Here is a 27375-nt window from a genome sequence, read left to right as displayed (position 1 = left end):
GTTAACATACACCATAAAAGGCTACGCCGAGTTGGCAACACTGCTGGTGAGGTTAACATACACCATAAAAGGCTACGCCGAGTTGGAAATACTGCTTGTGAGGTTAACATACACCATAAAAGGCTACGCCGAGTTGGCAACACTGCTGGTGAGGTTAACATACACCATAAAAGGCTACGCCGAGTTGGAAATACTGCTGGTGAGGTTAACATACACCGTAAAAGGCTACGCCTCGCCCAAACACATGTACACTCACACACAAAAAAAAAGCTAAAAAAATTATACACCGTGAAAGGCTACGCCGAGTTGGAAATACTGCTGGTGAGGTTAACATACACCATAAAAGGCTACGCCGAGTTGGCAACACTGCTTGTGAGGTTAACATACACCATAAAAGGCTTCAAAATATCAGTTGGTGAAATTTTCGGGGGGTGAGTTGGCACCACTGCGAGCCCCACATGATGATTCGAGCCCCAAATGAGGATTTAGAACCGGGCCACCTGTACTACTCCTGAGAATCCATCTCAAGGGGAGGGGGTAGAAGGACAGTGAAAAATGACTGATGAAAAAGAAGCCGAAAAGTCGCCTGCTAGTTTGTACACTAGTAATTAAGTTCCTGATTTATTGTCGCTACACATTAGTGTCCTGGTAAATTCATTTCATGTGAATGTAAGATTTAATTACGGACTGTTGTATTTTATGTTATGTCAACCTTTTGCGGATAAAGGGTGGTGACAATTGTGAACATGAAGACATGAGTTTTTTCATCGCTAAGAGAATGCTGAAGGATGGTAGTTCGATGCCCGAAGAGGGAAAGGAAAGTTTCCTTATAGATGAAAAAAAATGGAAAAGCCATATTAAAGTCGGATCGTGTGATCGAACGATAGAACCTTGGAAAGCATTTGAAGCTGAAATTCGGCAGGAGTCGAACCGAGTACCGAGTACCAGACGCAAGGACTAGGGGACTGAGGAGCCGGGGGTTCTTCGGATGAACGGAGGAGGAGGCTGAGTCAACCCTAGAGCGGGAGCCGGACATTTTCGATGGAAGGTGGAGGAGCTGAATCCGTCTGCACCTGGGAGCAGTCCTGATGACCAGATGACCGAGATGTCCAGGAGGTTTCCAGGATTCCCGGAGGAAGAATCCGTGTGGAAATAGGATATTTAGTGCAGTGAAATCGAGACTCTTCTTTTCAGAGAGACGGTTGTGATGTGTAGTGAAATATAACTTTTTTTGTGAACTTTTTTCTCAGTTACAGTGCTTAACTTTTCTCAGTGACTTTAAGACAATTCACACAGACTAAAATTTAAATTTCAGATTGAATTGTAACGCTGGGGAGGGGGAATCTGTTACCCTGCCACCGTGTCAGGGCAACAGTGTTTTTTTTCTTATTGTAATATTTATTAATATGTTAATTAATTGGGTAATCAAGTGTATAAACATATATATGTCTCATTAGTGTAAATCAATGTATTATGTATTTTTAGGTTCGTATTATTCCATGTATAAATACCATGTAGCTCTCTGTTCTTGCTTCGTGTTTCGAACGTTCAAAAGAAAGGCGGGCAGTTTAGCTGTTAAAGATTAAACATTTTGAAAGAAGGGCCGTTGGCAACAGACGCCAACAAAACGTATATAAACTCCCAGATGAGAGTAGGGGAAGTCGGCTGTTGGAACTGAGACTTGGAAGGGAGAGGCTGTTTTTGCTTCGGTCAGCTAGGACCGGAGGACAGGTCTCCAGAAACGGATGCTGTAAGAGATTGGATTGCCGGGCAAGCTAGTGCATTGGTGTCCAGTTTACAGGTAAAAAGGTAGTTTGTACTGGATGTTATTTTGAAGTAATTACGGTGCGCCGGGCAGCCTAGTGCCTTGTCACCGTAGAGGTTGAGAAATGTACACGTCGGGCGGCCTCGCGCCTGTTAAGACGTTTCTTGGAGTAACGCGAGTCAACCTTGTGACAAGCGTACTCCCGATGTAATTCATGAAATGTAAAGCATCCAGGTACAAACAATAGAGATTTCCAACATCAAAATTAGAGTTTTGGCCCGATAATTAGAGAAATGAACGTTCGGATACGACATGTATATTCTTCAAATTTTACGTTAATTAAACTTATAGAAAATACCAAAAATTTCCGTTTATAATTTCACAAATGCTGGACAAGGTAATTTATCCCCTATAGCAATAAGGTTTCGCAAAGGTTATCCGTTGTCTCTTGTAGTTAATTATATAATTATGTTGACTTGTAGCAACCCACGTGCATTGTCGTACAAAGAAAGATACCCCTAGACAAATCAGAGCCGAGTACGAAGTGCACCGAACCTCGAGTGCGGAGGTAAAGTGTGGGGGGCCAGACTAGTAACAAACAGTTTTGACATTTTGAGTAGTCTTGCATTAAAGGCGCCTAATGTATTTGGACGTTTTTCTTGGATGTGTTGCTATGAAGTTTGAACAGAATAATTTTTTGTTTCCCAAGTCTACCTTTTGGTAATAACGATTCATGTGCTAGAGAGAGGGAGTGGATATTTGATGTCTTTTTACTTAGCGTTGCTTTTCTGCCACATCTAGCTAATCATGAAATGAGTGTTGACGTGAAATTTATGATGAGGCACTCACAAACAGTGCTGCAACCACAGAGGGGCAGGGGCATTGTCCCCCAGCAAATCTTGGAAGGAAGTCCAATCTAGGGGGGACAAACATTGAAGTAAAGAAAGCTGAACTCTAAGAATAGCAGGACAAATGGATACTCAAGATGGAATTAGTTTTCAAGTGTTTCCTGTATTTTTCTTCCAGACGGCTAAGGGCACTTGCAGGGGGCGCAGAGGAGCAATTGCCCCCTAGATTTCAAATTTTATACAAATAAAAGTACATTTCGTAAAATTTTCTTGTCGCTTCACTCGCATACGCAAACACGATTAGCAACATAGGCGTGTGTTATAATATCCATTTCATAAAGGAAAAGTTAAGTCTTAAGCCTGACTGTTTCCATGATATCATTTCCATAGCATCTTATATATTGCTCTCAGAATTTTAAACGGAAGTAAAAGTAAATGACATTTGCAACTGCGAAGCTATCAATGGGATTGCATACATTAAGGACAGAAGATGGCATATTTCGATTGCTTGTAACATTGAAAGAAGAATTAGACGAGCAAATAGTGACTGAGAAAACTTGCTTGTCTTGATGTCCTGTACAGGCTGTGAAAGTTGTCGGTGCTATCAGGCGGCACCCTATGAATATAGGTTCAAGAAAATGACACTTCATTGTGCCTGTAGCAGACGTTGTCTATTAAAGTACCTCAGGCACAACCTAATTTTTTGACAAAAAATTATGTCAACTCTTCTGCTATGGAGTGGACTCTCCTAATTTTATTCATATATCTTAAGACATTCTGTGACTGGCAGAAATCAGTATCAGCATAAAAAAAAACCCTGATATTTGGGGTTTGTACGCTTCTGCTTAAAAAGTGATGGCGACAAGCGGCCCAGAGACCTTGTGCCGCGGAAATAGGGTAAGGTGAAGGAGGCCCCTTATATCGTTCGGTTTCGTACAATAGTTATTAAAGGAAGGTTTTTTTCATAATGTAAAGAGGATACAACATTTCCTTCTATAAACCTTGATATAAAATATTAATGATGACACTGTAATCCAAGAAGTCATTGATCAATCAAGGGATTCCTATTTGTTTTTCGGGTGTCAAACACATGCATTTCAGCAACACAATATTTTGCAAAATAATTAACGTAACCAGTAGGCAAACATTGTCTGTAATGATGCAAGAGTCTTTTATTTGAAGCAAATAGAATCCGTGGTGGAGTAAGGGACCCATGTTTTAATGTTTTAGCAAGTAGGCCTACAAAAAATGTATTACAAATTTTTACACAATTCATCAAAATGTAGATAATATGTAACCATTATTATTTAATTAATTTGATTTTTCTTGCATAACACAACACAATGGTGTTGGATTCTTGTTAGATTCCTTTGTGCGTAAATGTCTTGTATACTGGAAACTAGAGGGAATCATTATGAAGCATGATTTGTAAAGGGCTCCCTTAATCAGTTCTGGAGAGAGGCCCAAAGATGTTGGTACATATTAATCGTCTATTAATATTATCGACCTGTAAATATCAAGTAGATACAGTCCCTATTAGCCTATTTATGTTAAACTTTATATTCTTTGGCAATCTGGAAAGGTCATTATCGAAATTTTGCTTTTTGATGTTGCTCGAAGTTTTTTTGTTCGTTAGAGTTTCAAGATATCATTCCTTTTCTGTTACTTATCTCTTTTGGGGGAGGGGCAAGTGCCTCTGTGTAACCTGCTATATCTGCCAAAGCGATACAATATATTAAAAATTTGCCCCCCCTAGGATTGACTTCGCCCCCCCTCCCTACAAAGAATTCCTGGCTACGGGCCTGCCCTCAAAACAATTTCAAAAATTGAACAGTAAACGACTAAACATTTCTCTTTAAAACATTTCCCATGCTTTGAACGACTTCAACACAACATAATATCCTACATAGAGTGGTTCTGGAAAATCCCACCAGATGTCATATCAGATAATTTTAATCGCGAATAGCGTTGGTGATCACCCAGCGTTATTTCGGATGTTCTCTTTGTTCCACACTTTTGGATCCCACTCTCCTTCTCAAAAGAGTCCTGCGTACTGGCCTCTGGACTCAAGGTCAGATCGTGCAAAAGGAAGCTGAAGACAGTTGAAGATATTTCATAGACTCCGATGATGAATATAAAAACCTGTGCAGCTAAATCATCAGCAAAGTCTGAATATATTTAATGGACTTAGCAAGTCAATGTACTTACGTATTGCGCTTTCAGTGATCCGTCACAACATATCGATGAACTCGCAATGTTTGGAAGAGACTGGAAATGGGCAGCCGCAATGATGCAATGCAAGGGATAACAGAACAGCAACAATCAGCTGCTGGGACGTGATTTGATGGTATCTCAAAGGATGGAGGCGGGGTTTAAAAATCACGGTTGCCAGCTGTCGTGAGATATTTATCACTTGAGTATTCATTGTTTAAGTGAATAGACTGTCCGCAACTCAGACAGCCGCGGATTCACGGGGAGGGTGATGGGGGCCAATTGCCCCTCCCAACTTCCAGGTTTTAGGATAATTATGCCTAATATATATTTTTGAAGACTCAAATGTCATGTCCTTTATCACAAAGTTTAACAGGCTTGAGAATATTTCTTACAATTCAAGTCCACTTTATGTTCAAATAGGGTAATCGTAACTGGCCCTACAGTTTGAATTTGGATCCGAACCACTGTGCAATGTGCCTGCAAAGGGGACGAACCAGAGGCTCCTTCGGAGAATAGGTTCTTAATTGTTTTGTTTTTTTTCAATTTACTCCTCATCCTATAGTTCGGGCCTCCCGGATGGCGCAGTGGTAGCGTCGTTGCCTTGTAATCGACGGGTCCCGGGTTCGATACCCGGTGGAGGGACATAGTGGTTCGGATCCCGCTTTAAACTGTAGGTCCAGTCCAGATTAGCCTTACTATGCATAAAGGGGACTTCAAACACCAATTCAATTAATCAATCAATCATCCTATAGTTCATTTAACCGTGGCAGTGAGAGGAATTATTATGATAACGACTTGCAATGGAAACGTTGTATTCTAGCCCTGTGTCAAGGGCGCCCGCAGGAAGGGGCCAGGGGTGCACTTGCCCCCCCCCCCCCGCCCTGAGATTTCTCAAAAGAGTTAATGTAGGTTGAGTGGTGAAATTGTGGCGATATTTTATAACAAGAAATGTTGCTTTCTATGACTTACAGGCCGTAAGTTACAGCAATTATTACTATTATTATTATTATTATTTGAAGTAGGGGTATATTTAAGCTTACAGTCTATTTTATCTAACTATAAAAAACAACTTTTTGTCGGTATGCAGTTTTGCAAATTGTATATTTCTAGCTAGGTTTTCTGTGAAGTCTAGAAAGTAAAATGCTGTAGAAAAATAGATTGTAAATTAAAAAAAGTATTGTTAAATGGATAATTTGTAAAGTAATTTATTGATTGATTGATTGAATTGGTGTTTTAAGTCCACTTTATGCACAGTAAGGCTAATCGGGACTGGACCTACAGTTTAAAGTGGGATCCGAACCACTATGTGCCTCCACCGGGTATCGAACCCGGGACCCCTTGATTACAAGGCGACGACGCTACCACTGCGACATCGGGGAGGCCGTAAAGTAATTTATTGTTTAGTCACACTATGCCTGGTAATAGTTTCTGTCTTTTTAATCTCGTGCCGTACCTTGATCATTAAATCATTCTGTTCATGATTTCTGAGCCTTACCTTTTGTATTTAGTGCTCTAAACCCAGCAATCCCTGAGTGTATAAGAGTTTTATGTTTTCCGACAAAGAAATTAGTTAGCAGCAATGTGTAAACTTGCACCCCCACACGCCTTCCCTAGGTCCAATGTATACTAATAACGTTGTGAGCGACGTTGTTGCATTGCAAGTTTTAGTTATTGGCGTCCACAATGTGCGGGAGCGACGATAAGTTGCGTTATTGTGTGTTGCAAACATTTGCACAACCTTGCGCTGCCAATAAAGAAAGCAACATTCAAATAATAATTTTAATGTTTTACAAGTACAGGGTGGCCCAAAAAGAGGGAACCGAACACATAAGCGGTTCTATATTTCGCATAGCTACATTTTTAACTATTTTTTCTTCTTTATAAGGTCTTCCAAGATCACGGCTCAAGAAAAGTAATTTGTACCACAATAGGTTCAACGTTTTTTTTTTCTTTTTTTTGGATAGGAAGTTTTTGTAGGGAAAATATTTTTTGTGTTTAGATACTAAAAACAATTTTTTTTAATAAGTGTGTCATGTTAATTGAGGAGCCGCGGTGGCCTGACTGACAAGCGGGTGATCTGGGTTCGATTCCCGGTGTGGGTGATCTAAGGTCGGAACTTTTCCGGCCTTGGCCCCGCATAAAACGGCTCTGGGGCTCACCCAACTTCAACTAAATAGGCACCTGTGGGGAACCCTGATTGATAAAGGCGGACGGAGCGTGGTGTTGATCAAATCATCTCTACTGTAAGACATAATTTATCACACAATTAATATACAGAGTCATGTTTGTGGTTATTGAAAACTCAAAATTTCAGTACAAAAATTGAACTGAATTTCAGGTTCAATTTCTGGATATTTCAGTGTAATGGCCGAGATTGATAAAATGTGTATGAGGGTTCTACCCACGTATCCCACTATACGTGCCACATGGCATAATGCAAAATGCACGAGGAACTTTACCTTACCTACCCTTGCATTAATTGAAGGGGTACAATTCGGATGAAAGAACTGTTACTGTACCCCCTTTCAAAAATTTGAGGAGTACATTGTACCTCCCGTTCCTGCGCCACTGGTGTATACAGCATAAACGATGAATTAACTTCATAACTTTTTCGTTTACATGACGAAAACGGTAAACAATTGCATTTCCTCAGTTATGCCGATTAGGTGCTAAAATTGGGGGCAAGGGCAGTTTATTTTGTCGTGGTAGACAAGGCTTAGCGTTAAGAGGCCATTGTGCTGGGGTGCAACTGTACTCCCATGCCCCCCCCCCCCAATTCACTGTGGTATTCAACTCCTCAATTAAGAATGTATTCATATTATAATATCTGTTATATCGGAATCTACGTAGAAGAATAGTATCGGGTTCGATACCCGGTGGGAGCATCAATATAACGGTGTGTCAACAATCAAACTAAAGAAAAGAATGCTAACAATTGGGTTACGTGGGCCTCTTGACAAAGCCACCAGTGTTAATATTTGGTGCATTTTTTTATTACATGGACACCCAGCAAAATTCAAAGTTTTAGAATTCTATTTTGCACCTCCTGAAAGGTATATAATCCACTGTTAATACGTAATAATGTTGAACTAATTGAAATGGTACAAAAATACATCAATTAAATATGCATTACTTACCTTTGGATTCTTGGCCTACATTAATTATAAACGCGCCGGCATGATGACCTTTTCCATCCACAACGAACAAAATCCACTGAAATGAAAGACTATATGTTTCTGAGAGTACCTTTGTTCTTCACAGTCAATGCCATGAACGTGCAAGATAAGACATTCATAGAAATGGAAAATCATGGTGACTGCGATTCTGTGAAGAACGGTTTCTCTACTCACACTCACACTCACATGTAACACAAACCTTATCTCTTACTTATCTCAACACGATTACTGTGACGAACACATTTGCTACCCAGTGGAGGCACATAGTGGTTCGGATCCCATTGTATAAGTCCAGTCTCGATCAGCCTTTCTGTGCGTAAAGTGGACTCTATGCATAAGGAACAAACTCAAGCTAACAAAAATAGAATATTTTTTCTTTTCCCACGTTTGCTAGATCATTCTTTATAAAAGTTTGTAACGAACCTGAGAGTTTAAGATTTTATATTTATAAGAAGTTAAGATTTTTAAAATGTTTGTTATTTCAAATAATGTGCAAGTTGTCACAGATAATTATACTTAGACTGATACAGTTGTAGTTGCAACTTTTATACATGTTTATAAATACGTCAAAATCTGTTCGTGTTGACGTCACTTTCTAATCTCAGCCGAGGAAGTGAACTAACCTGAATGTTTCTCACCTGACGACAGACTGAGTTTGAAAAACAATTGAAGGTGAAAAAATAATAAGAACTTGGAAACGGAGAGAATTGAAGTATAGATTTTGGTTTTTCGAGTTTTTCTTCTTGCCGATAAGTTGAAAGTGAACAATTAATTATGTTCTTTGACTTTCGCTTTATGTGAGGGAATATACCAACGTTAGTAGTGAATGTTCTAGTGTTGTACTGGTAAGTGATTATGAAATATACGCGTTTATAAAACTGCGTTTTAACTTTGAAAACAGTGTTGTGTTTTCTTTTCTACCCAGCAAGCCCTGATGATTTGTAGATTCTCATGTTCCCGACTAAAGGAGTAGCGGAGTAATTTTCTGACGACTGGTGTCCAACTGGAGTACGTTGCATAGTAATTTATGTATAAAAGTTGCAACTACAACTGTATCAGTCTAAGTATAATTATCTGTGACAACTTGAACATTATTTGAAATAACAAACATTTTAAAAATCTTAACTTCTTATAAATATAAAATCTTAAACTCTCAGGTTCGTTACAATTGCCCCTCGTCCGGGGAAATTTTTTGAAGAAATTGTAATTTACAAGTTCTGAAAAAAATTTTAGTACATAAAGAATATTTAAATACAGAAATTATCTTGAAAATAAGTCAACTTCACCAACCAATGCTTCTCTTCATTCGACAACAACTCGGAAGGAACGTAGTTTGTAGTATCCAAAACAGAATACAATCCAGGATAGTTAATCAGCTAATAAGCAGTGAATTCAGGCAATGATGTATTCCATGATGGTTTAATAGAACAGCAGGCTTCCATATATGTAGTTTCTTCTCCAGAAAGACTTTGTAGAAAACGGTATAGGGTTCGATAAGCAATGAACTGAATCACTGATGTGCTATACTTTCCTATAGCACATCAAACTCAACACTCTTCTTGCTTCTGTTCCTTCTCTATCCGTCCTTGCCGAACTGTTAAGAACTCTAGCTGCTCTAGCTAACAAAAATAGAATATTTTTTCTTTTCCCACGTTTGCTAGATCATTCTTTATAAAAGTTACAAGTGATTTTAGTAACAAACAATTCATAATACTGATTTAATGCCAATAACTATACAATTAAGCTCTACTACATAGACATGATAGTGAATTATTTAATTATCATAATAAATAAGTAACACTTTAACACATGGACTAATATTCTGGAGTTAAACCTTTCTATGCTTGAAATTTGTGCACTTTTCACGTCATAACAATTTTCTTGTCTGTTGTGGGAATGACGTAATGTTACGGTAACGACAAACGAGAAGAACTACAAACACATTAACACAATTCTTTATGTGTACACCAAGTTACCAAGTTATATTGCTCACAATAAAATGCACAGAATGAGATCAATTTGAACTTGACCAGTGGCGAATCCAGAAACGTATCAAGGGAGGGGCACAAGATAACAAATTTCTTTCCAGTAGTTGCTTGTTATATCTCTTACTCTATAGATTCTCAGTGGTAATACCTAATATGGAGAATGGATAAGGAGACTGATAAATTTCAAATTGTATTTCTTAATCAATCACTCTTCACTCTTATCTCATTTAGTCGTAACTTTAAAAATTATCAAATATTTTATTTTAAACTTACTGCGTATGATAAAATTCCGTACTCCTTCCCTAGCTTGTGAATTGTAATAATTTTACTAATTCCCTATTTTGCTGTTTGAATTCAAATCATAGAGAATAGAGAAATTAAGTCAATTTCATAGAAGATAATGTTGGTAATTAACAAATCCATACCTGGATCTGTATGAGTTTATTATTTCCATTTGCAAAAACATCGATTTAGTTTAGTTTGTAATTGTCAGGGAAAAATGTAAATTTCGTCCTGGAAAACCTGGAAAAGTCAGGGAATTTCATTTCAGCTTGTTTGTAGCCACCCTGAATAAACAAAACGACTTTCAGCTGTTTCCGGTTTTAAAACAAGCAGCTGGAATTGCGACAATGGGACGATCCTTTTTCGTAAGAGCGAACACGAATTCACCAGGATATTAATTTGAATCTTGCTTGGACCAGCCCCCGTGGCGAAGTGGTTAGCACATCCCGCTACGAGCGGGTTTGAATCCCGGTCTGGGCCATGGACGTTTGTTAGTGCCCATTTATCAATTTCATCATATCATCACTCATCCCTAGCCAAAAGTGGCACAAAAAGGGAAGTAAAAGATAGCAAATCAATCAATCAATCAATCAATCTTGCTTGGTCCACCTCTTGGGTAGACAATCTACTCTATTATCTTAATTGGGACGATATGGACTGATGCATTTCAATTTCCGTGTTTTAGTCAACTGCGACTAACTAGGATGGAACAAAAAAATATGGAATACAGAAATAAACAAGGGATTGAACAAAACGTTCATTTGCCAAGGAAACCCCCATAATCATGTCAGTTGGAAGAGACTTTAATTTACTACCTTCAGTGTACGAAACACACAAGCATCAAATGACTTGTTCGAGATTTGAACTCAAACCTTAGTTTGCTATTTTGTAGCCTTTTCGTTGCTCCATCCCCATTTAGACGATAACAGTATTTGATTGATTGCTTATATTGATTTTACTTCGTTTTTTCTGCCACTCTTGGCTAATCGCAAAGATGAGGATGAGTAGTGATATGATGAAATTGATGATGAGACACTCACGAAAGAACACCAATGTCCAGGCCGAGATCCGAACCCAGGGCCTTTGGCGTCGTAGAGCGAGCGATATGCTAACCACTCCAGCACGGGGGGCGGCTATTACAGTATTTACATATCTTTAGCTTTATCTTAATAAGCAACTGGAACGAGAATGGAATAGAATACCCAACGAGTGGCCTTAGCGGCCAGCTTCTAAGAAGCCGAAATGTTGCTATTTATTTTTACTTGTATTTGTAGTTTCAAGACTATTACGTTTCAGCCAGAGATTTCGAAATTGCACTAGCAATTAACGTACACAATACTAGCAGTTCAATAATAGTTTCTTCTGCAATTCTAGTAATGAAAGGCATTGATGCATATTAAGAAATAGTCATGATTGAACTTATATTTTCAAATTTGGAGCAGAGAGGGGATTGAGATATTATTTAGAAATGTGGTATTACTTGTGCAATGAAAACGCGATAGACAAATCTTCCTGCAACCTCTCCCCTTTCAATTTGATTACCGAAACAGTAATGGCAGCATAATGTGTGAGAACACTGAGCAGAACATACGGTTGCTGCACACACCAAACAGTAGAAAATTATTCACAATACAGTTATTATGTGGTGTTTCTTACCTTATTATAATCTACAGAGAAGTCAGTTATTTTAACATATTTATTATCTTAATTACAGGTCGATTAATATATAAAAAAATCAATAGTAAAATATTCTACGTTGTGGCTATAGATTCATCTTACACTTTCCCTGGAGTAATATTCAGCTTAATAAAGAGATGAAAGACCACTTGGACATTGTAGCAAGAAATATGAGAAGTCTGTGAACCTTTGGAGTATACATTTACCTCTGTAAGGCACGACAATGTTTTCGGTGTACAGTATTGCGAAAACACACGCCCAACACTTCCGAGTGTAAAGACTAAATGTAGGCTATTGAGTATTTAATTGCACAGAATATAAATCACACATCCTGTGTTCATTTCTTGGTTCTTTCGACGATTTTAACCCACGTGCCTCCCTTTCCTCCTAGAAGCAACGCTTTAGGATCGTACTCAAACGGAACTTTTGTCTTCTCACAGCGTTTGAACTCGTACTTCGAGACGAGAGATGCCAGACACACTTTCATCTGCATCAAGCCGAAACGTAGACCTGAGAAAGAAAACAAAAATCGTTATTTATAGTCCTGACTATATACACACGAGAGGAAACAAACTACTTTGATTTGTTGCAGAGTCTTTGTTTCATGGACATGAATATAGATAACCCTTGCAAGTTTACTATAATGTCAAAAGAGTACATTTTTGTATTGATATAATGCAAGTCTCAAACGGTACGAATCATGTAAAATGTACTCTGTATCATACAAATATTATCGAAATATTGATGATGGCATTATGTGTCGTGTTTGTAATTTCAGCATGAATTCTGAGTATGCTGGCATATTCAAGCAACATCATGCCGGACCCTGTAGCTGAGTGGTTAGCACATCGCGCTGCGACACCAAGGGTCCCGGGTTCGAAACCCGCTCGGGCATGGTTGTTTGTGAATGTTCATTCATCAATTTCATCACTCATCCCCATCTTCGCACATTAGCCAAGAGGCACAAAACGCGAAGTCAAATAAAATGAATCACATCAAGCAACATCTATATACAGAAAGATCAATGGTTTAACCAAACTATATGAAATATTGGCGACAAATTAGGGGGGGGGGCAGTTTCTCCTCCCAACTTTTCACCACTTTTGCCCTCGCACTATGCTAAACCTTATCTACAAAGTGAAATATACTGTCTTTGCCCCCCCCCCCCCCCCGTTTTGGCATCTTGGCCCACTGGGTTAAGGAAGCCAATCGACGCCACTGATATGAAATTATAAATCTAAAAGTTTACCTAACTTAAATGTTAAAATTTCTATAGCTTTAAGTTGATACAATCTGTTACAGCGATGTACATGGGCATTTGGACGTCCTGCTTCCGCACTGGAAGTATTCTGTCTGATTTTTGTAATGTACTGTGTTGTCAACTGTTTATTACATAAAAGCTACAAGTGATGAAATATAGACGTACAGAAGAAAGAACGTTAAACTATCACTGAATTCAATACTTAACTTCGTAATTGACAGAACGGAACTATCAGTAGTAGTGAAAGTTGTAGATATTATGTGAACACAAGATCAAACATACACTAGTGATGATGAAAACAAGGATTTTCATGTCACTGAACAATTCTCTGAAAATGGAAAAAGCTAATAATTTGTTCGAACAATAGAACTGAGAAATAGATTGTAAGATTAAACTACACATGCCCTTGAAGAATTGAAACCACGCCACAGGATCGCATTTGGTCCTTTAGACACTTCATCTTTAAAATGATCATCTGTTAGAAGTATACAACATTACACCATTGATTCACAATTCGCATCAACAAAGTCACAGAATATAAATCTCTGTGATTAAATTTGGCCTCGCGTCCTAGAACATTTAGCCATATTTAATCCTGACAGAGATAAATCATGCCAATTACTCGAGTTATAATATTAATATATGCTATAAAATACGAAATTTATTAAGAACGTGTAAACCAATTAGATAATTGTATCTGAAGTAGAGACATGTCACGGTTCCAAAAATGTATCAAACCTACCAATACACATTCTTGGTCCATCTGCGAATGGAAGGAAGGTTCGGCCAAACCTCTTCCTCTTGTTGTCTTCATCGAACCGTTCCGGGTCGAATTTTTCTGGATCTGGGTAGAACTTCGGGTCATGTTGGATGGCGTATATCGGAATCTGCACAACCGTTCCTGATGGGATAGTCACATCAGAGTCTGGGATCTTGTAAGTCTTTGTGCATACTCGGTCAGTGAATCCAATTGGAGGATATTTCCTCAGACCCTCTGGAAAGAAACAATGAGCAATCGATATTAAAACACATTATTTTGAGTTTACTGTATTAAAAATATTTAAATTTTAGGTGAACGTCGTGCTGTTTTAGTGGTTCATGGTTTAATTTCCACGAAATATCTTCTCGACAAGAAAAATAGAAAAAAATGTACAGTACGTCAACTTCTTCATTTTGTTCAGAAAATTCAATGGATTACTTCATATAGTCTAGGAAAAAAATAATAATAAAAAAATAAAACCTGGCGCATACACCCAGCTGGACAAGGCCCCACCCAAGCGTCTTTCCGTTGGCTGATGTGTGGTCAGCCCATCGTTTCCCTTCGTCGCTGTTTTCTGGCTTTAGATACAGGGGTCCAATACTATTGCTTTGAAGTGTTTTCCCATTTGCCCTCAAGAGGTTGGGTCAACACTGAAATTTCTGAGCACTGCCAGAAATCGAACGCACCAAATTCGAGAGCGCCAATTATTTAACTTCGCAGGAGCCTATAACCCAATTTTAATTTCTATTGAACAATTTTAACTGGAGAAGAAACCATTTTTTAAGTCATCACAACACACGTTCGTACACATACATATCATGAATATTTACTGAATTACCTGATACAACTTTATCCAGATACTCCATGTCTTGTATGACTGTCTGGTAGGTCATTTTCCCTTCACTCTTTGCTAAGGCCTGGTCCACTTCTTCCTGCAAGCGCTTCTGAACATCTGGATTCACAGCCAATTCGTAGAGGATGAAGCTGAGAACAGTTGATGATGTCTCGTAGCCTCCGACGAAGAAGATGAAGGCCTGAGCTGCTAAGTCATCATCAGTGAATTCTGGAAAACATAGAAGAGTTTGAAAACAAGGTCACAAGAGACATAAGACATAATTTACATTTAAAAACGTTAAACTGAATTGAAAATTTGAGTACAACCTCAACTATGCATCTGGTGTCGAGAACATTTGAGATTAATGAGTTAATTTCAGAGTGTCTGTAATGGCTAGTAAGTTATAAAAGCTATTCAGTAATCTGAGATTACCAATACAAAAGTTTGGTGATTGACTGAGAGAAACAACTCTGTATGCAATGTAAAAGATTTGCATTAATTTAAACTATTAAACTTCATACTAGTAGAAGATCATTATTGCTAATTTGATAAAGCAGGTAACACACAACCATGCCACAAATACAATCTTGCAATTTTGAAATTTCACATAATTAGGAATATCACGAACTGATTTCATCAATTTTAAACCTGAGATTATATGAGATTAATTTTAAGTCGATAATTACTTCTATCTGATAACTGAACTGGCAAGATTGCTTATGTTATGAAAATGTATGGAAGATAGTTTCTGTAAGAAGCATTCAAGACATCAAGTCCATATTGAAAGCTAAAGAAGAGGAGGCAGAAGATTAGTTGTACAGCATTTAAACAGTGCACCTACCGACTTCAGTGTTTGCGTCTTCATCCAGGACGTAGTTATGTTCTGTGTCGTGTTCATCATCCTCAATTTTCCCCTTCCTCTTCAGTTGGAGGAGCAATTGCAAGAAATCATGTCTGACGATATTGTTCTTCTCCCTGTAGTCCATCGACTCTTTCACAACCTTACGGAAAAAGCTTTCTACGTCTTTGGGTGTAAAGGATAAGCCGAACCATTTGGAAAGCTCAGGGAAAGACAGGACACTGAAAATCTTAATCCCTTGCAAGAAACTAGGAGGATCCATGGCCTTCTTCCCCATCTTCCTGAACTCTGCGTCAGGATTCTTTAGGGAGTTCACCTGCATTCCAAACGCGCACGTGGCGATGACGTCAGTGGTGAACTTCGCCAAGATTTCCTTCACTTCGATATCCTCCTGGTTCTTCGCAGGATTCTCAAGATACTTAACCAGTTCTTCACCACACTCTACGACGAACTGGTACATTTTCTTCATCTTCCCAGAGGTGAAGGTAGGAGTCAGCTTAATCCTCATATGCTTCCACTTCTGGCCTTTGAGCCTCAGGAGATTCCTACCATTGAGAGGATCGGCGTCCTCGTCCAAGAAATCAGCATGATCTTCGAAATGTGAGAAGTCCTTGATGCATACTGTTTTGATAAGATCAGGATCCCTGATCATCAAAGCTGGTCTCAGCAGCATGAATATACCACCGAACCTATGCCCCTCCAGTGCTCTGTACGTATCTACAGTTTCCAAACTTAAGGCCTTCCTTTGCAAAGTTGAGTCGCGCATGGTGCCAAAGGGGAACGAGGGTTCCACGTATGGTATGCCTCTTCTTCTCCAATACCCGTACACATGTAGTCCATACAAGTATAGTAAGGTTGCTGCTCCTAGAAGAAACGCAGTTATGTATGCCAATATGTGATATATCATGTTGACTTCTATTGGATAGGTCAGTTCAGCAGTGATATTAGCTTCTATTGGTTTGTTCAATTCACCAGTGATGGTATGTTATGTTCCTGCGAAAAAAGAGAAGAAAATAAAACTATCTTGTTTTTTGTTTCCCATCTTCCTCTATCTGTCTCTTATCCGCTCTTACCATTAAGAGCGTCAATCTCTCTTTCTCACCCTCCCTCTTGTTCTCTTCGTTTGTCCCATTCTCTTTCTCATCCTTTTCCTCTCTGTCTTCCCTCTTTCACTATATCCCTCTGTATCCAATAATCTCTTTATCTTAAAATTACACTTTCTCTTCTACCTTCTCTCTAGTTCATTTCCCCTGTCCCTTTCTTCAGTTCTCCGTGCCCTCAACCTCTTTCGCAGTGTTATCTTTTTATTTTATCATGGACAAGAAGCACAACCCTTCACTCACTACCTACTATCTACCTTTCTCTCCATCTCCATATGTATTTCCTTTTTTCTCTTCCTTTCTATTTTTGAAAAAAAAATCACCGATTTAAATAATTTTAAATAAATAATTTATGGAAGAATGTAAATAAGAATTTTGTAGATATCAGAATCACTTTTGGTGAAAGCACATTAATCTCGTAATTATTTAATGGTATTTATTAGGCTTTAAGAAAGGAAAATAATGGAAACAAAATATATGTACTGATGGGGTGGAACCCATACGAAGGGATATGTAATAAATGTAAACTGTAACCACACTTAAATTTATCTTGATTTAAAATTCAATAATTTTTATCGGCAAAAATAGCAAATATTTTGTGTACAAAAATATACAAAACATTAATTGTGTTAAACCGTATATAGTGTAATTATCATTACACTGAAAATAAACATGGCAGCTGATACGTATTTTGCAAATTATCATTAAATAAATAGCCAATATTTAGCTATAAAGATTATAAAAAAATATTTTAAGCTACAATTATAGACTACATCCAGAATGTTTTATTTTTACCGGAAAAAAAGTTACACTCCTCAAAAAGAGTTTGATTTTTAAGAGGGGGCCAAGAGGGTCATGCCCCCTTCGAACTATGAAATGTTATAATGTGTACCTATAAAAACCTAGGAAAATAACATTGACGTTTTTTTTAAAATTTTACGAGAGTTTCGGTTTTGTCCTTGCATAAATTGAATTGGCTCTCGTTTGTGCAGCGGAAGTTTGTGGTTTGTGATATTTGGTAATTTTAGTTTTATAACTATTCAGTACAAGGCTAACAGACGTCCTGATTTGGCCTGGAGAGTCCAGTCTTTCTAAACCTTGCCCCGACTTTTTTCGAACATCAGTATTGACACATTCACACACGTTCTTCATGGTATCATTGCTAATACTATAATTTCATTTATAAATATATTATTTTCTACAGAATTATCGTGGGTGCTCAGTGATACTGGTTGAAAGAAACGGCACTTTAGTATTATACGGACTATCTCATTGCATTGCTCAAGAGATTTATTGCTTTGTGTAATTGACATTCATTATGATAAGTACCTAACCTAACCTAATCAAATACAGTGGTCCTATTATGTCCATAACTTTTTTTTTTCTTCCCCAGAAAACAGGTAGTCCGTATAATACTAAAGTACCAAAGAAACTTATATCAAATAAACTTATAGCAAATTTGAAAACATTCTTCATTTCGAATACATCCGAATTAAAAAATAAGCACCAAACTGTACAGTGTAAATCTTTAGTAAGGCCTCATTGAGGCCTCACCTTTTACAAAAAAACACAGACAAAAACCGATATTGAATTGGAAACACTACAGCGTCAATGCCGAAACTCTATCCAAGATAAGGAAGAGCTGCACAGCTGTCAGTCGTGAACACCACACAGTAGAGCAATGTTAACCTTGAGTCATCAAGGAATTAGCACAGCGTTTCTTTCTGTGGTCATTCGGCCTCGGAAGAAATATTTGTTGTCCATTTTGAGCTCTGAAGAAATCAGGTTCTGATTTGGCGATTTATTTCCTTCATGAATGAAAATAGGTTGTTCATTCGTCTTTTGTCAGCTCTAAAACAAATATAAAAAGTAAAACTTTGCTATTTTTACAACCATATTATATCCCTCTTGTTAGTTTTAACGATAAAAACGAATGTTCGGAGTGACCAGAAAAAATGAACGAACACAATAAGCTCTTAAACATTACCCAAGCTTCGAAAATAGATGCCGGCCCCAGTGGCAGAGTGGTTATCACATGCGCTACGACGCCAGGGGTCCCACGTTCGAATCCTGGCCTGGGCATGTATTTGTGAGTGTCCATTCATCAATTTCATCATATCGTCACTCATCCCCATATTTGATTGAGTTTGTGTTTGAAGTCCACTTTATGCTCAGTAAGGCTAATCGGGACTGGACCTACAGTTTAAAGTGGGATCCTAACCACTATGTGCCTCCACCGGGTATCGAACCCGGGAACCCTTGATCACAAGGCGACGATGCTACCACTGCGCCATCGGGGAGGCCTTCTCCATATTTGCAACTTAGCCAAAAGCGGCACAAGAAGCGAAGTAAAATAAAGTAAATCAATCGAACATAGGGTCTCCGGTTTCATAGAGCAGTATGCAAAGCACTCGGTCATGAAGACCCTCAAAATTGAAAAAATAAGTGGAACAAAAAACCTGACATTAGAATATTTTAAGAGTTTAGGCAGATTAACAATTCACGTCAACCTACAACAATTTCACTGTATTGTGTGATATATGGTTCTGCACTAATATAATTGAAGGTGCTCTTGCGACAATAGTTACACATTTCCGTCTTGCAACACACAACCTCGACTCGGCACGATATGTGCATTTCCTTGCCCCTTTTCTGTATTTTTTCTATTTACGATATATTACGTTGCCTTTTTGCTTCTTGGTTAATCCGTAGCGATGAGAATGATTGGCCAATTGATAACATGGATGTGATGGGGCAAACATGCCATAATCATGGTTCGAACTTAACACCTCTGTCTTCAAAGCACGTTACAATCTGCCACGTGTGTCTTTTCATCTCCAGTCACCATTAATTTCAAGAGGTAAAAAACGACGTTACTCAAACAAATTGTATAAATAATTTCCATGACCATAAACATTTGTTGCAATTGTTGAGATACATCCATACCCTCTTAACGTTATACGTAAACGTCGACCTGGTTGATGTCCCAGGAACCCTTCCTTGCACGAAAATCATACTGTGTTCAAAGGATTTACGACTGAACGCTTACTAAAGTAATAGAAATGTGCATCCCCATTTCCATTAATCGTTCACTCTTCGTATATTTTGAGGTCAGCTAATTCGAACATACGACCCTAAGACAGCTACACACTGCCAAAAAAACTGCAGTGTCAACAAAGTAATTACTGCATTTTATATATTTTATTTTTGGTAATGGAATATTTTTCCCTTCAGCTTCTTATTTATGTTTGATTTGGTTTATTTTACTTCGCTTTTCTGCCACTTTTGGCTAAACGCGACGATGAGGATGAGCGATGAAATTGATGAAGGGACACTCACAATGAACACCGAATGAACACAATGCCAAGGCGGTGTTCAAGCAAGCTGTGTTAACCACTCTACCACGGAGGCCGGAATCCTTTTTAGTTAGGAGAAATCGTTCCTTGACAGCGAACTAAGAATAGTTAATATGCGTCACGTCAGAGTTATAATATTTTAAATTTCTAACAATCAATTGGGATTTACTCTTAACCATTTTTTTGCCTACATAGAAACTTCCACACAGTTAAGATCGTTTACACTAAGGACAACAGCGTTAAAGTCTATGTTTTAAGGAATGATTAAGCACACTATGATGACGGAAAATAATAATTCACATGACTATAGTAATGCATTACATCGGTGAAACATTAATTTTCGATCAGGAAGAAATATTGAAAAACGCAGGGACACAATGACCAATTGATTTATTTATTTTACTTCGCCTTTCTTCCACTTTTGAGTAATCACATAGATAAAGATGAAAGGTGTGTTAAGATGAAATTTGTGAAAGGCAATCACAAACGTAGGACACAGCCCAAACTCCACAGACCATTATACTGGCCTTGTGTCTAGACGCCAGATCCTCGTTAGTCTGAAAAATACACTCCATGGTTACAATGACGTAAGCATTCGTAGAATAAATTTGAATATCATTCTCCCCCCTCCCCCCCCCCCAAGAAACGTGAGCTAAACTATTGCGCATTCTGTGATATGTTCATTGCTTCTCAGGAACCACTCGCGGCCTTCAACTAGTTTATCCTAAATAAAACTGTTGGTTAGGATGGTAACAGATACTTCAGGGACAATATCCAAAGAATACTGTCACATACGCAGAATGCAAAACATTTCTATTTTCTCATCTCTACTACAACCCTGCCGAAAACAAGGCGGCTGGAGCGTGGTGCTGATCGTATCACCTCCAAAATGGCCGAGCTCGAGAATATGCGGTGCCCTCTACCACATCCCCTAAATGTGCCTTCATGGCACGTTGCTATACGCACGAGGAACTTTACCTAACCTTTACTACTACTAACTACTCATGCCAGGAATTTTGGTATTTTTTATACTTTTTTATTTGCCCATTGCTAACCTGGTTCATTCCCAGCCATAACAGCAATTAGTCGATGCAATAAAAATACGCCAAACTTAAAAAGAAACGGGTGTTGGCGTGCGCGTGTGCGCACACACATACACAGAGGGGGGGGGGGGGTAGGAACACAAAGTTCTTCCACAAACTGCCCAGATCATGCCTCACAAGACCAACAGAAAGCTTTCCGGAAACAAGTTCACGTGCGCATAAGGTAGTGATGGCCTTGTCTGCAACTGCCTTCCCCAACTTTCTTATCCAATACAGGAGTAATGCAGTGTTTCCAACTACCTTCCAATCTAACTAAGAGGAGGGAGACCTTTTTTTTTAAAGTTCGCCAGTGTACACTTTGTGACAGCCCTTGTTTGTAAGATTGTGTTGCTGATTATATTTGTCGAGTCAGGAGAACTATCGAAGAGCTAAATTTTCTCCGTTACTTTGGACAGTAATGTTGCTCGAAGTGAATTTGTGTTTTAAGTCCACTTCATGCACAGAAAGGCTAATCGGGGAGCCAAATCCGAACCACCATGTGCCTCCATGGTGTATCGGACCCGGGATCCCTTGATGAAGACGGTACCAATGCGCCATCAGGAAGCCCCTCCAGTAATATTGCAACTGTATAATTGTACGTCTAGCTGGAATACCACAATTCGCGATTAAAATTGCCACCTGAGCGCTAGTGTCGTTTCCAATATGGCCACTGTATGTAGGATAAATGTTTGTTTACATTCAGCAGCAGTACGTAATAGCAGCGTGTTGTAATGGCTGGTATGGAAAGAAACGTTCAAATTACGCGATATCTTTAAATATTGCGAATGCGATGTGAATTCCAGGAACTCTAACGAAGGTGAAGCTGTGCTGAGAGCGAAGCATTTAATTATGATAGGCAAAGATAACACGGAAAACGCATACGAAACTAATGCATACGCACTGGTTCTTCAAAGCAGTGCATTTCATCTGTACCTCGGGTTGTAAGTGGGGCTCTCGGAAATGATTTGAAAATAAAGCAATAACCCTGTACTTGAAAAGCTGGGTCAGGACGAAAATGACAACATATGGTTGCAGTTCTTCCTCTAACACAGGATAATAATAATAGAATTGACAATTTCATCGAGGCTATCTTCACTGAAAAAAGGACGTACTGAATTAAACAGCAACATTAGCATGTCGCGTTTCTTTTTCTATTTACCTCTTTGATTACAGACATTAATTAATTCTCAAACTATTTTCATCTTCGTAATTAATTGACTTGCACCTGATTCAAATTTCATACATTAATATAGATTGTTTATCTGGAATCTGGATGCATTGGGCAAGACGCTTCATGACTTTTAGAAAAAAAAAACTTTTGTTCATAAAGTTTTTCAGAAAATAACGTGAACAGAATAGCGCATTCTTCGCAACTTCCTTGATAACATTTCAATGTTAGCCTCCATGTCGATCAATTCTTTTTACCCTGATTTATTTACAAATTTGATTTTGTTGATTCCACGGGGTGGAAACACATGTAAACTTTTCGCTTGTCCTGACCCTCAAAACGATTTCGAAAACTGAACAGAAAACGACTAAACGTTTCTCTTTCGAACGTTTCCCATGCTTTGAACGACTTCAACACAACATAGTATCCTACATAGAGTAGTTCCGGAAAATCCCACCGCATGGGCGGAGATTGAGCTTTTGCTTTGGGGGTGGGGGCAGACTATAGGAGAAGCATATGATGTACCTGAAGGTTATTGAATATCCCCTAGTTTATAAGGGGTTCGGAGGCCTTCCCCCGGAAATTAAAAAAACAACTTAAGAACACTTAGTTTTAGGCCTTTTAGATTTGAAAATATTAAATTTTCTCGCTTAAGTAAACAAATATTAATTAGTATATTGGTTGTTAGTTTTAAAAGAAGCAAAATAGTACGATTATTGCATTTTGCATTTCATAATTTTTTTATTGATATAATACTCGTATTACTTGAAAAAAGTTACGGTACAATAGTAAGCTTCAGAAATTTTAAAAAAATTAAATTGAAAAGTTATTTTGATGCCCCCAGCAGTAACTGTTGACTCAACACAAAGTCATTTTACGATATTCTTTCTTCAAATTGTACACATCAATCAAATCGTCTAAGACCCGCTATTGCGGCGCAATTACCGCACATGCCAAACGTCAAGGCTTGCGGTATGGCTTCATAACAAAAATGTAGTAACTGAACTTAATCATGTGTTATTTCTTTAATCTTTTTTTAAGTTGGGGGGCCAGGCCCCTCCAGAACTCCGTCTATGCCCACCACATGTCATATCAGATAATTTTAATCGCGTTTCGGATGTTCTCTTTGTTTTACATTTTTGGATCCCACTCTCCCCCTCAAAAGAGTCCTGTGTACTGGCCTCTGGACTCAAGGTCAAATGGTACAAAAGGAAGCTGAAGACAGTTGAAGATATTTCATAGCCTCCGATGATGAATATGAAAACCTATGCAGCTAAAGCATCAGCAAAGTCTGAATATATTTAATGGACTTAGCAAGTCAATGTACTTACGTATTGTGCTTTCAGTGATCCGTCACAACATATCGATGAACTCGCAATGTTCGGAAGAGACTGTATGTAAATGGGCAGCCACAATGATGCAATGCAAGGAAAAACAAAACAGCTGCTGGAACGTGATTTGATGGTATCTCCAAGGATGGAGGAGGGGTTTAAAAATCACGGTTGCCAGCCGTCGTGAGATATTTATCACTTGAGTGTTCATTGCTTAAGTGAATAGACTGTCCGCAACTCAGACAGCCGCGGATCCACGGGGAGGGTGATGGGGGCCAATTGCCCTTCCCAACTTCCAGGTTTTACGATAATTATGCCTAATATATATTTTTGAAGACTCAAATGTCATGTCTTTTATCACAAAGTTTAACAGGCTTGAGAATATTTCTTACAGTTAAGTCCACTTTATGTTCAAATAGGGTAATCGTAACTGGCCCTACAGTTTGAATTTGGATCCGAACCACTGTGCAATGTGCCTGCAAAGGGGACGAACCAGAGGCTGCTTCAGAGAATAGGTTCTTAATTGTTTATGTTTTTTTCAATTTTCTCCTCATCCTATAGTTCAAGCCTCCCGGATGGCGCAGTGGTAGCGTCGTTGCCTTGTAATCAAGGGGCCCCGGGTTCGATACCCGGTGGAGGGACATAGTGGTTCGGATCCCATTTTAAACTGTAGGTCCAGTCCCGATTAGCCTTACTATGCATAAAGTGGACTTCAAACACCAATTCAATTAATCAATCAATTATCCTATAGTTCATTTAACCGTAGCAGTGAGAGGAATTATTATGATAACGACTTGCAATGGAAACGTTTTATTCTAACCTGTGTCAAGGGCGCTCGCAGAGAGGGGCCAGGGGTGCACTTGCCCCCCCCCCCTGAGATTTCTCAAAAGAGTTAATGTAGGTTGAGTGGTGAAATTGTGGCGATATTTTATAACAAGAAATGTTGTTTTCTATGACTTACAGGCCGTAAGTTACAGCAATTATTCCTATTATTATTTGTAGTAGGGATATTTAAGCTTACAGTCTACTTTATCTAACTATAAAAAACAATTTTTTGTCGGTATGCAGTTTTGCAAATTGTATATAGATTTCACGAGCGTATATTCCAAGTTTTCTAGCTAGGTTTTCTGTGAAGTCTAGAAAGTAAAATGCTGTATAAAAATCGATTAGAAACTGTGAATTTCTGCACAACCTTGCGCTGTCAATAAAGAAAGAAACATTCACATAATAATTTTATTGTTTTACAAGTACTGGGTGGCCCAAAAAAAGAGAACCGAACAGATGAGCGGTTCTATATTTCGCATACATTTTTAACTATTTTTTCTTCTTTTTTATAAGGTCTTCCAAGATCACGACTCAAGGAAAGCAATTTGTACCACAATAGGTTCAACGGTTTGTTTTGATTGTTTTTTGTATAGGAAGTTTTTTTTAGGCAAAATATTTTTTGTGTTTAGATACTAAAAACGAAATTCTTTAAATGACAGCATTTTCCGTGTGTCATGTTAATTGAGGAGCCGCGGTGGCCTGACTGACAAGCGGGTGATCTGGGTTCGGTTCCCGGTGTGGATGATCTAAGGTCGGAACTTTTCCGGCCTTGGCTCCGCATAAAACGGCTCTGGGCCTCACCTAGCCTCAACTAAATAGGCATCTGGGAGGAACCCTGATTGATAAAGGCGGACGGAGCGTGGTGCTGATCAAATCATCTCCACTCTAAGCCATAGTTTATCACACATTTAATATACAGAGACACATGTCTGTGGTTATCGGAAACTCAAAACTTCAATACAAAAATGAACTGAATTTCAGGTTTAATTTCTGGATATTTCAGTGTAATGACCGAGATTGATAGAATGTGTGGGGGGTCCTACCCCCGCATTCCCCTATACGTGCCTCATGGCATAGTGTAAAATGCACGAGGAACTTTACCTTACCTACCCTTGCATTAATTCAAGGGGTACAATTCCGATGAAAGAACTGCTGTTACTGGTGTGTGAAACATAAACGACGATTTAACTTCATAACTTTTTCGTTTACATGACGAAAACGGTAAACAATTGCATTTCCTCAGTTATGCCGATTCGGTGCTAAAATGAGGGGAAGGGCAGTTTATTTTGTCGTGGTAGACAAGGCTTAGCGTTAAGAGGCCATTGTGCTGGGGTGCAACTGTACTCCCACGCCCCCCGCCCCCCCAATTCACTGTGGTATTCAACCCCTCAAGTAAGAGTTTACTCATATTATAATATGTTATATCGGAATCTACGTAGAAGAATAGTATCGGGTTCGATACCCGGTGGGAGCATCAATATAACGGTGTGTCAACAATCAAACTAAAGAAAAGAATGCTAACAATTGGGTTACGTGGGCCTCTTGACAAAGCCACCAGTGTTAATATTTGGTGCATTTTTTTATTACATGGACACCCAGCAAAATTCAAAGTTTTAGAATTCTATTTTGCACCTCCTGAAAGGTATATAATCCACTGTTAATACGTAATAATGTTGAACTAATTGAAATGTTGAATGGTACAGAAATACATTAATTAAATATGCATTACTTACCTTTGGATTCTTGGCCTACATTAATTATAAACGCACCGGCATGATGACCTTTTCTTCCACAACGAACAAAATCCACTGAAATGAAAGACTATATGTTTCTGAGGGATCCTTTGTTCTTCACAGTCAATGCCATGAATGTGAAGGTTAAGACATTCATAGAAATGGAAAATCATGGTGACTTCGATTCTGCGAACGGTTTCTCTATTCACACTCACATATAACACGAACCTTATCTCTTACTTATCTCAACACGATTACTGTGACGGATACATTTGCTACCCAGTGGAGGCACATAGTGGTTCGGACAGTGAATTATTTAATTTTCATAATAAATAAGTAACACTTTAACACATTGGACTAATATTCTGGATTTAAATCTTTCTATTCTTCAAATTTGTTGACTTTTCACGTCATAACAATTCTCTTGTCTGTTGTGGGAATCACGTAATGTTACGGTAACGACAAACGAGAAAAACAACAAACACATGAACACAATTCTTTATGCGTACGCCAAGTTATATTGCTTACAAAGAAATGTCCACAGAATGGGATCAATTTGAACTTGACCAGTGGCGAATCCAGAAATGTATCAAGGGAGGGGCACAAGATAACAAATTTCTTTCCAGTAGTTGCTTGTTAAATCTCTTACTCTATAAATTCTCAGTGGTAATATATAAAATTTCAATTGTGTTTTCAAGTTTTGTTCGGGAAAACCATACACCATTATATGTGAATTGTAGCATTATGCAGCATTACAAAACGAACTTATTACATCTACATACAGCAAAATACTACAATGTTGTTGCAATCCTTTCTTCGTAATAGATTAAACAGTTTCTTTCTAATCATTCCTCTTCACCTTCCTAGGATAAAGTCACATATAGACATCTTATGTTTTCTAAAGAGAACTAAACACACTAGGTACAAAATTACATTTAGATATCCTATGTTTAAAGCAGACGCACCTCATTGGTCATTACCTTACTTCCATGATAACACCATTAAGCCTCGTTTCCATGTTAACCAAAAACTAAATATTCTGACCAAGGCAGGAATTTATTTTATTCTAAAACAAAAACTAAACGTTACGTTTCAACCTTCTAGCAAGCTCTTCT

At 38.4% G+C, this 27375-nt stretch overlaps 2 protein-coding genes across 4 annotated transcripts in view; both read right to left on the bottom strand.

Moving 5' to 3' along the window:
- The window catches only part of LOC145996102 (cytochrome P450 6k1-like), a 47703-nt gene extending 39612 nt beyond the window's left edge, over window positions 1-8091 (bottom strand). Inside the window, exon 1 of one of the 2 annotated variants that reach the window (XM_083132364.1) lies at window positions 7965-8091. The gene's annotated coding sequence lies outside the window, so the exon portion shown is untranslated. Of the gene's footprint in view, window positions 1-4821; window positions 4955-7964 lie in introns of those variants that run through there. The other variant, XM_083132365.1, reaches the window with a different exon arrangement.
- Window positions 8092-11955: 3864 nt separating this feature from the next.
- Window positions 11956-26385, bottom strand: LOC145996100 (cytochrome P450 6k1-like). 2 transcript variants are annotated; one of them, XM_083132361.1, is made up of 5 exons: window positions 26261-26385; window positions 15648-16658; window positions 14810-15034; window positions 13954-14205; window positions 11956-12460 (listed from the first exon to the last, which is right to left on the bottom strand). In XM_083132361.1, the coding sequence occupies exons 2-5, from the start codon at window positions 16570-16572 to the stop codon at window positions 12288-12290; spliced, it is 1575 nt and encodes a 524-aa protein (XP_082988487.1). In that variant the 5' UTR covers window positions 16573-16658; window positions 26261-26385; the 3' UTR covers window positions 11956-12287. The 2 variants fall into 2 exon arrangements, with proteins under 2 accessions (XP_082988487.1, XP_082988486.1); XM_083132360.1 differs by lacking the exon at window positions 26261-26385 and adding an exon at window positions 23703-23815.
- Window positions 26386-27375: the final 990 nt, after the last annotated feature.

The sequence above is a fragment of the Lepisma saccharinum genome, chromosome 12 (assembly GCF_977018435.1).
Source record: "Lepisma saccharinum chromosome 12, izLepSacc3.1, whole genome shotgun sequence".
In the NCBI taxonomy this organism is placed as follows: domain Eukaryota; kingdom Metazoa; phylum Arthropoda; class Insecta; order Zygentoma; family Lepismatidae; genus Lepisma; species Lepisma saccharinum.
The sequence above is the reverse complement of the archived record's forward strand: the minus strand, read 5'-3'. Positions and strand labels throughout refer to the sequence as shown.

What these genes read in the sequence shown, in the direction of transcription:
- LOC145996100 (XM_083132361.1), bottom strand. Translation starts at nt 16,572, where the DNA reads ATGATATATCACATATTGGCATACATAACTGCGTTTCTTCTAGGAGCA. An exon ending in AGACGCAAACACTGAAGTCG is followed by an intron (nt 15,035 to 15,647) that starts GTAGGTGCACTG and finishes TATGTTTTCCAG; the next exon opens with AATTCACTGATGATGACTTA. An exon ending in TGGACCAAGAATGTGTATTG is followed by an intron (nt 12,461 to 13,953) that starts GTAGGTTTGATA and finishes TTTCTTTCTCAG; the next exon opens with GTCTACGTTTCGGCTTGATG.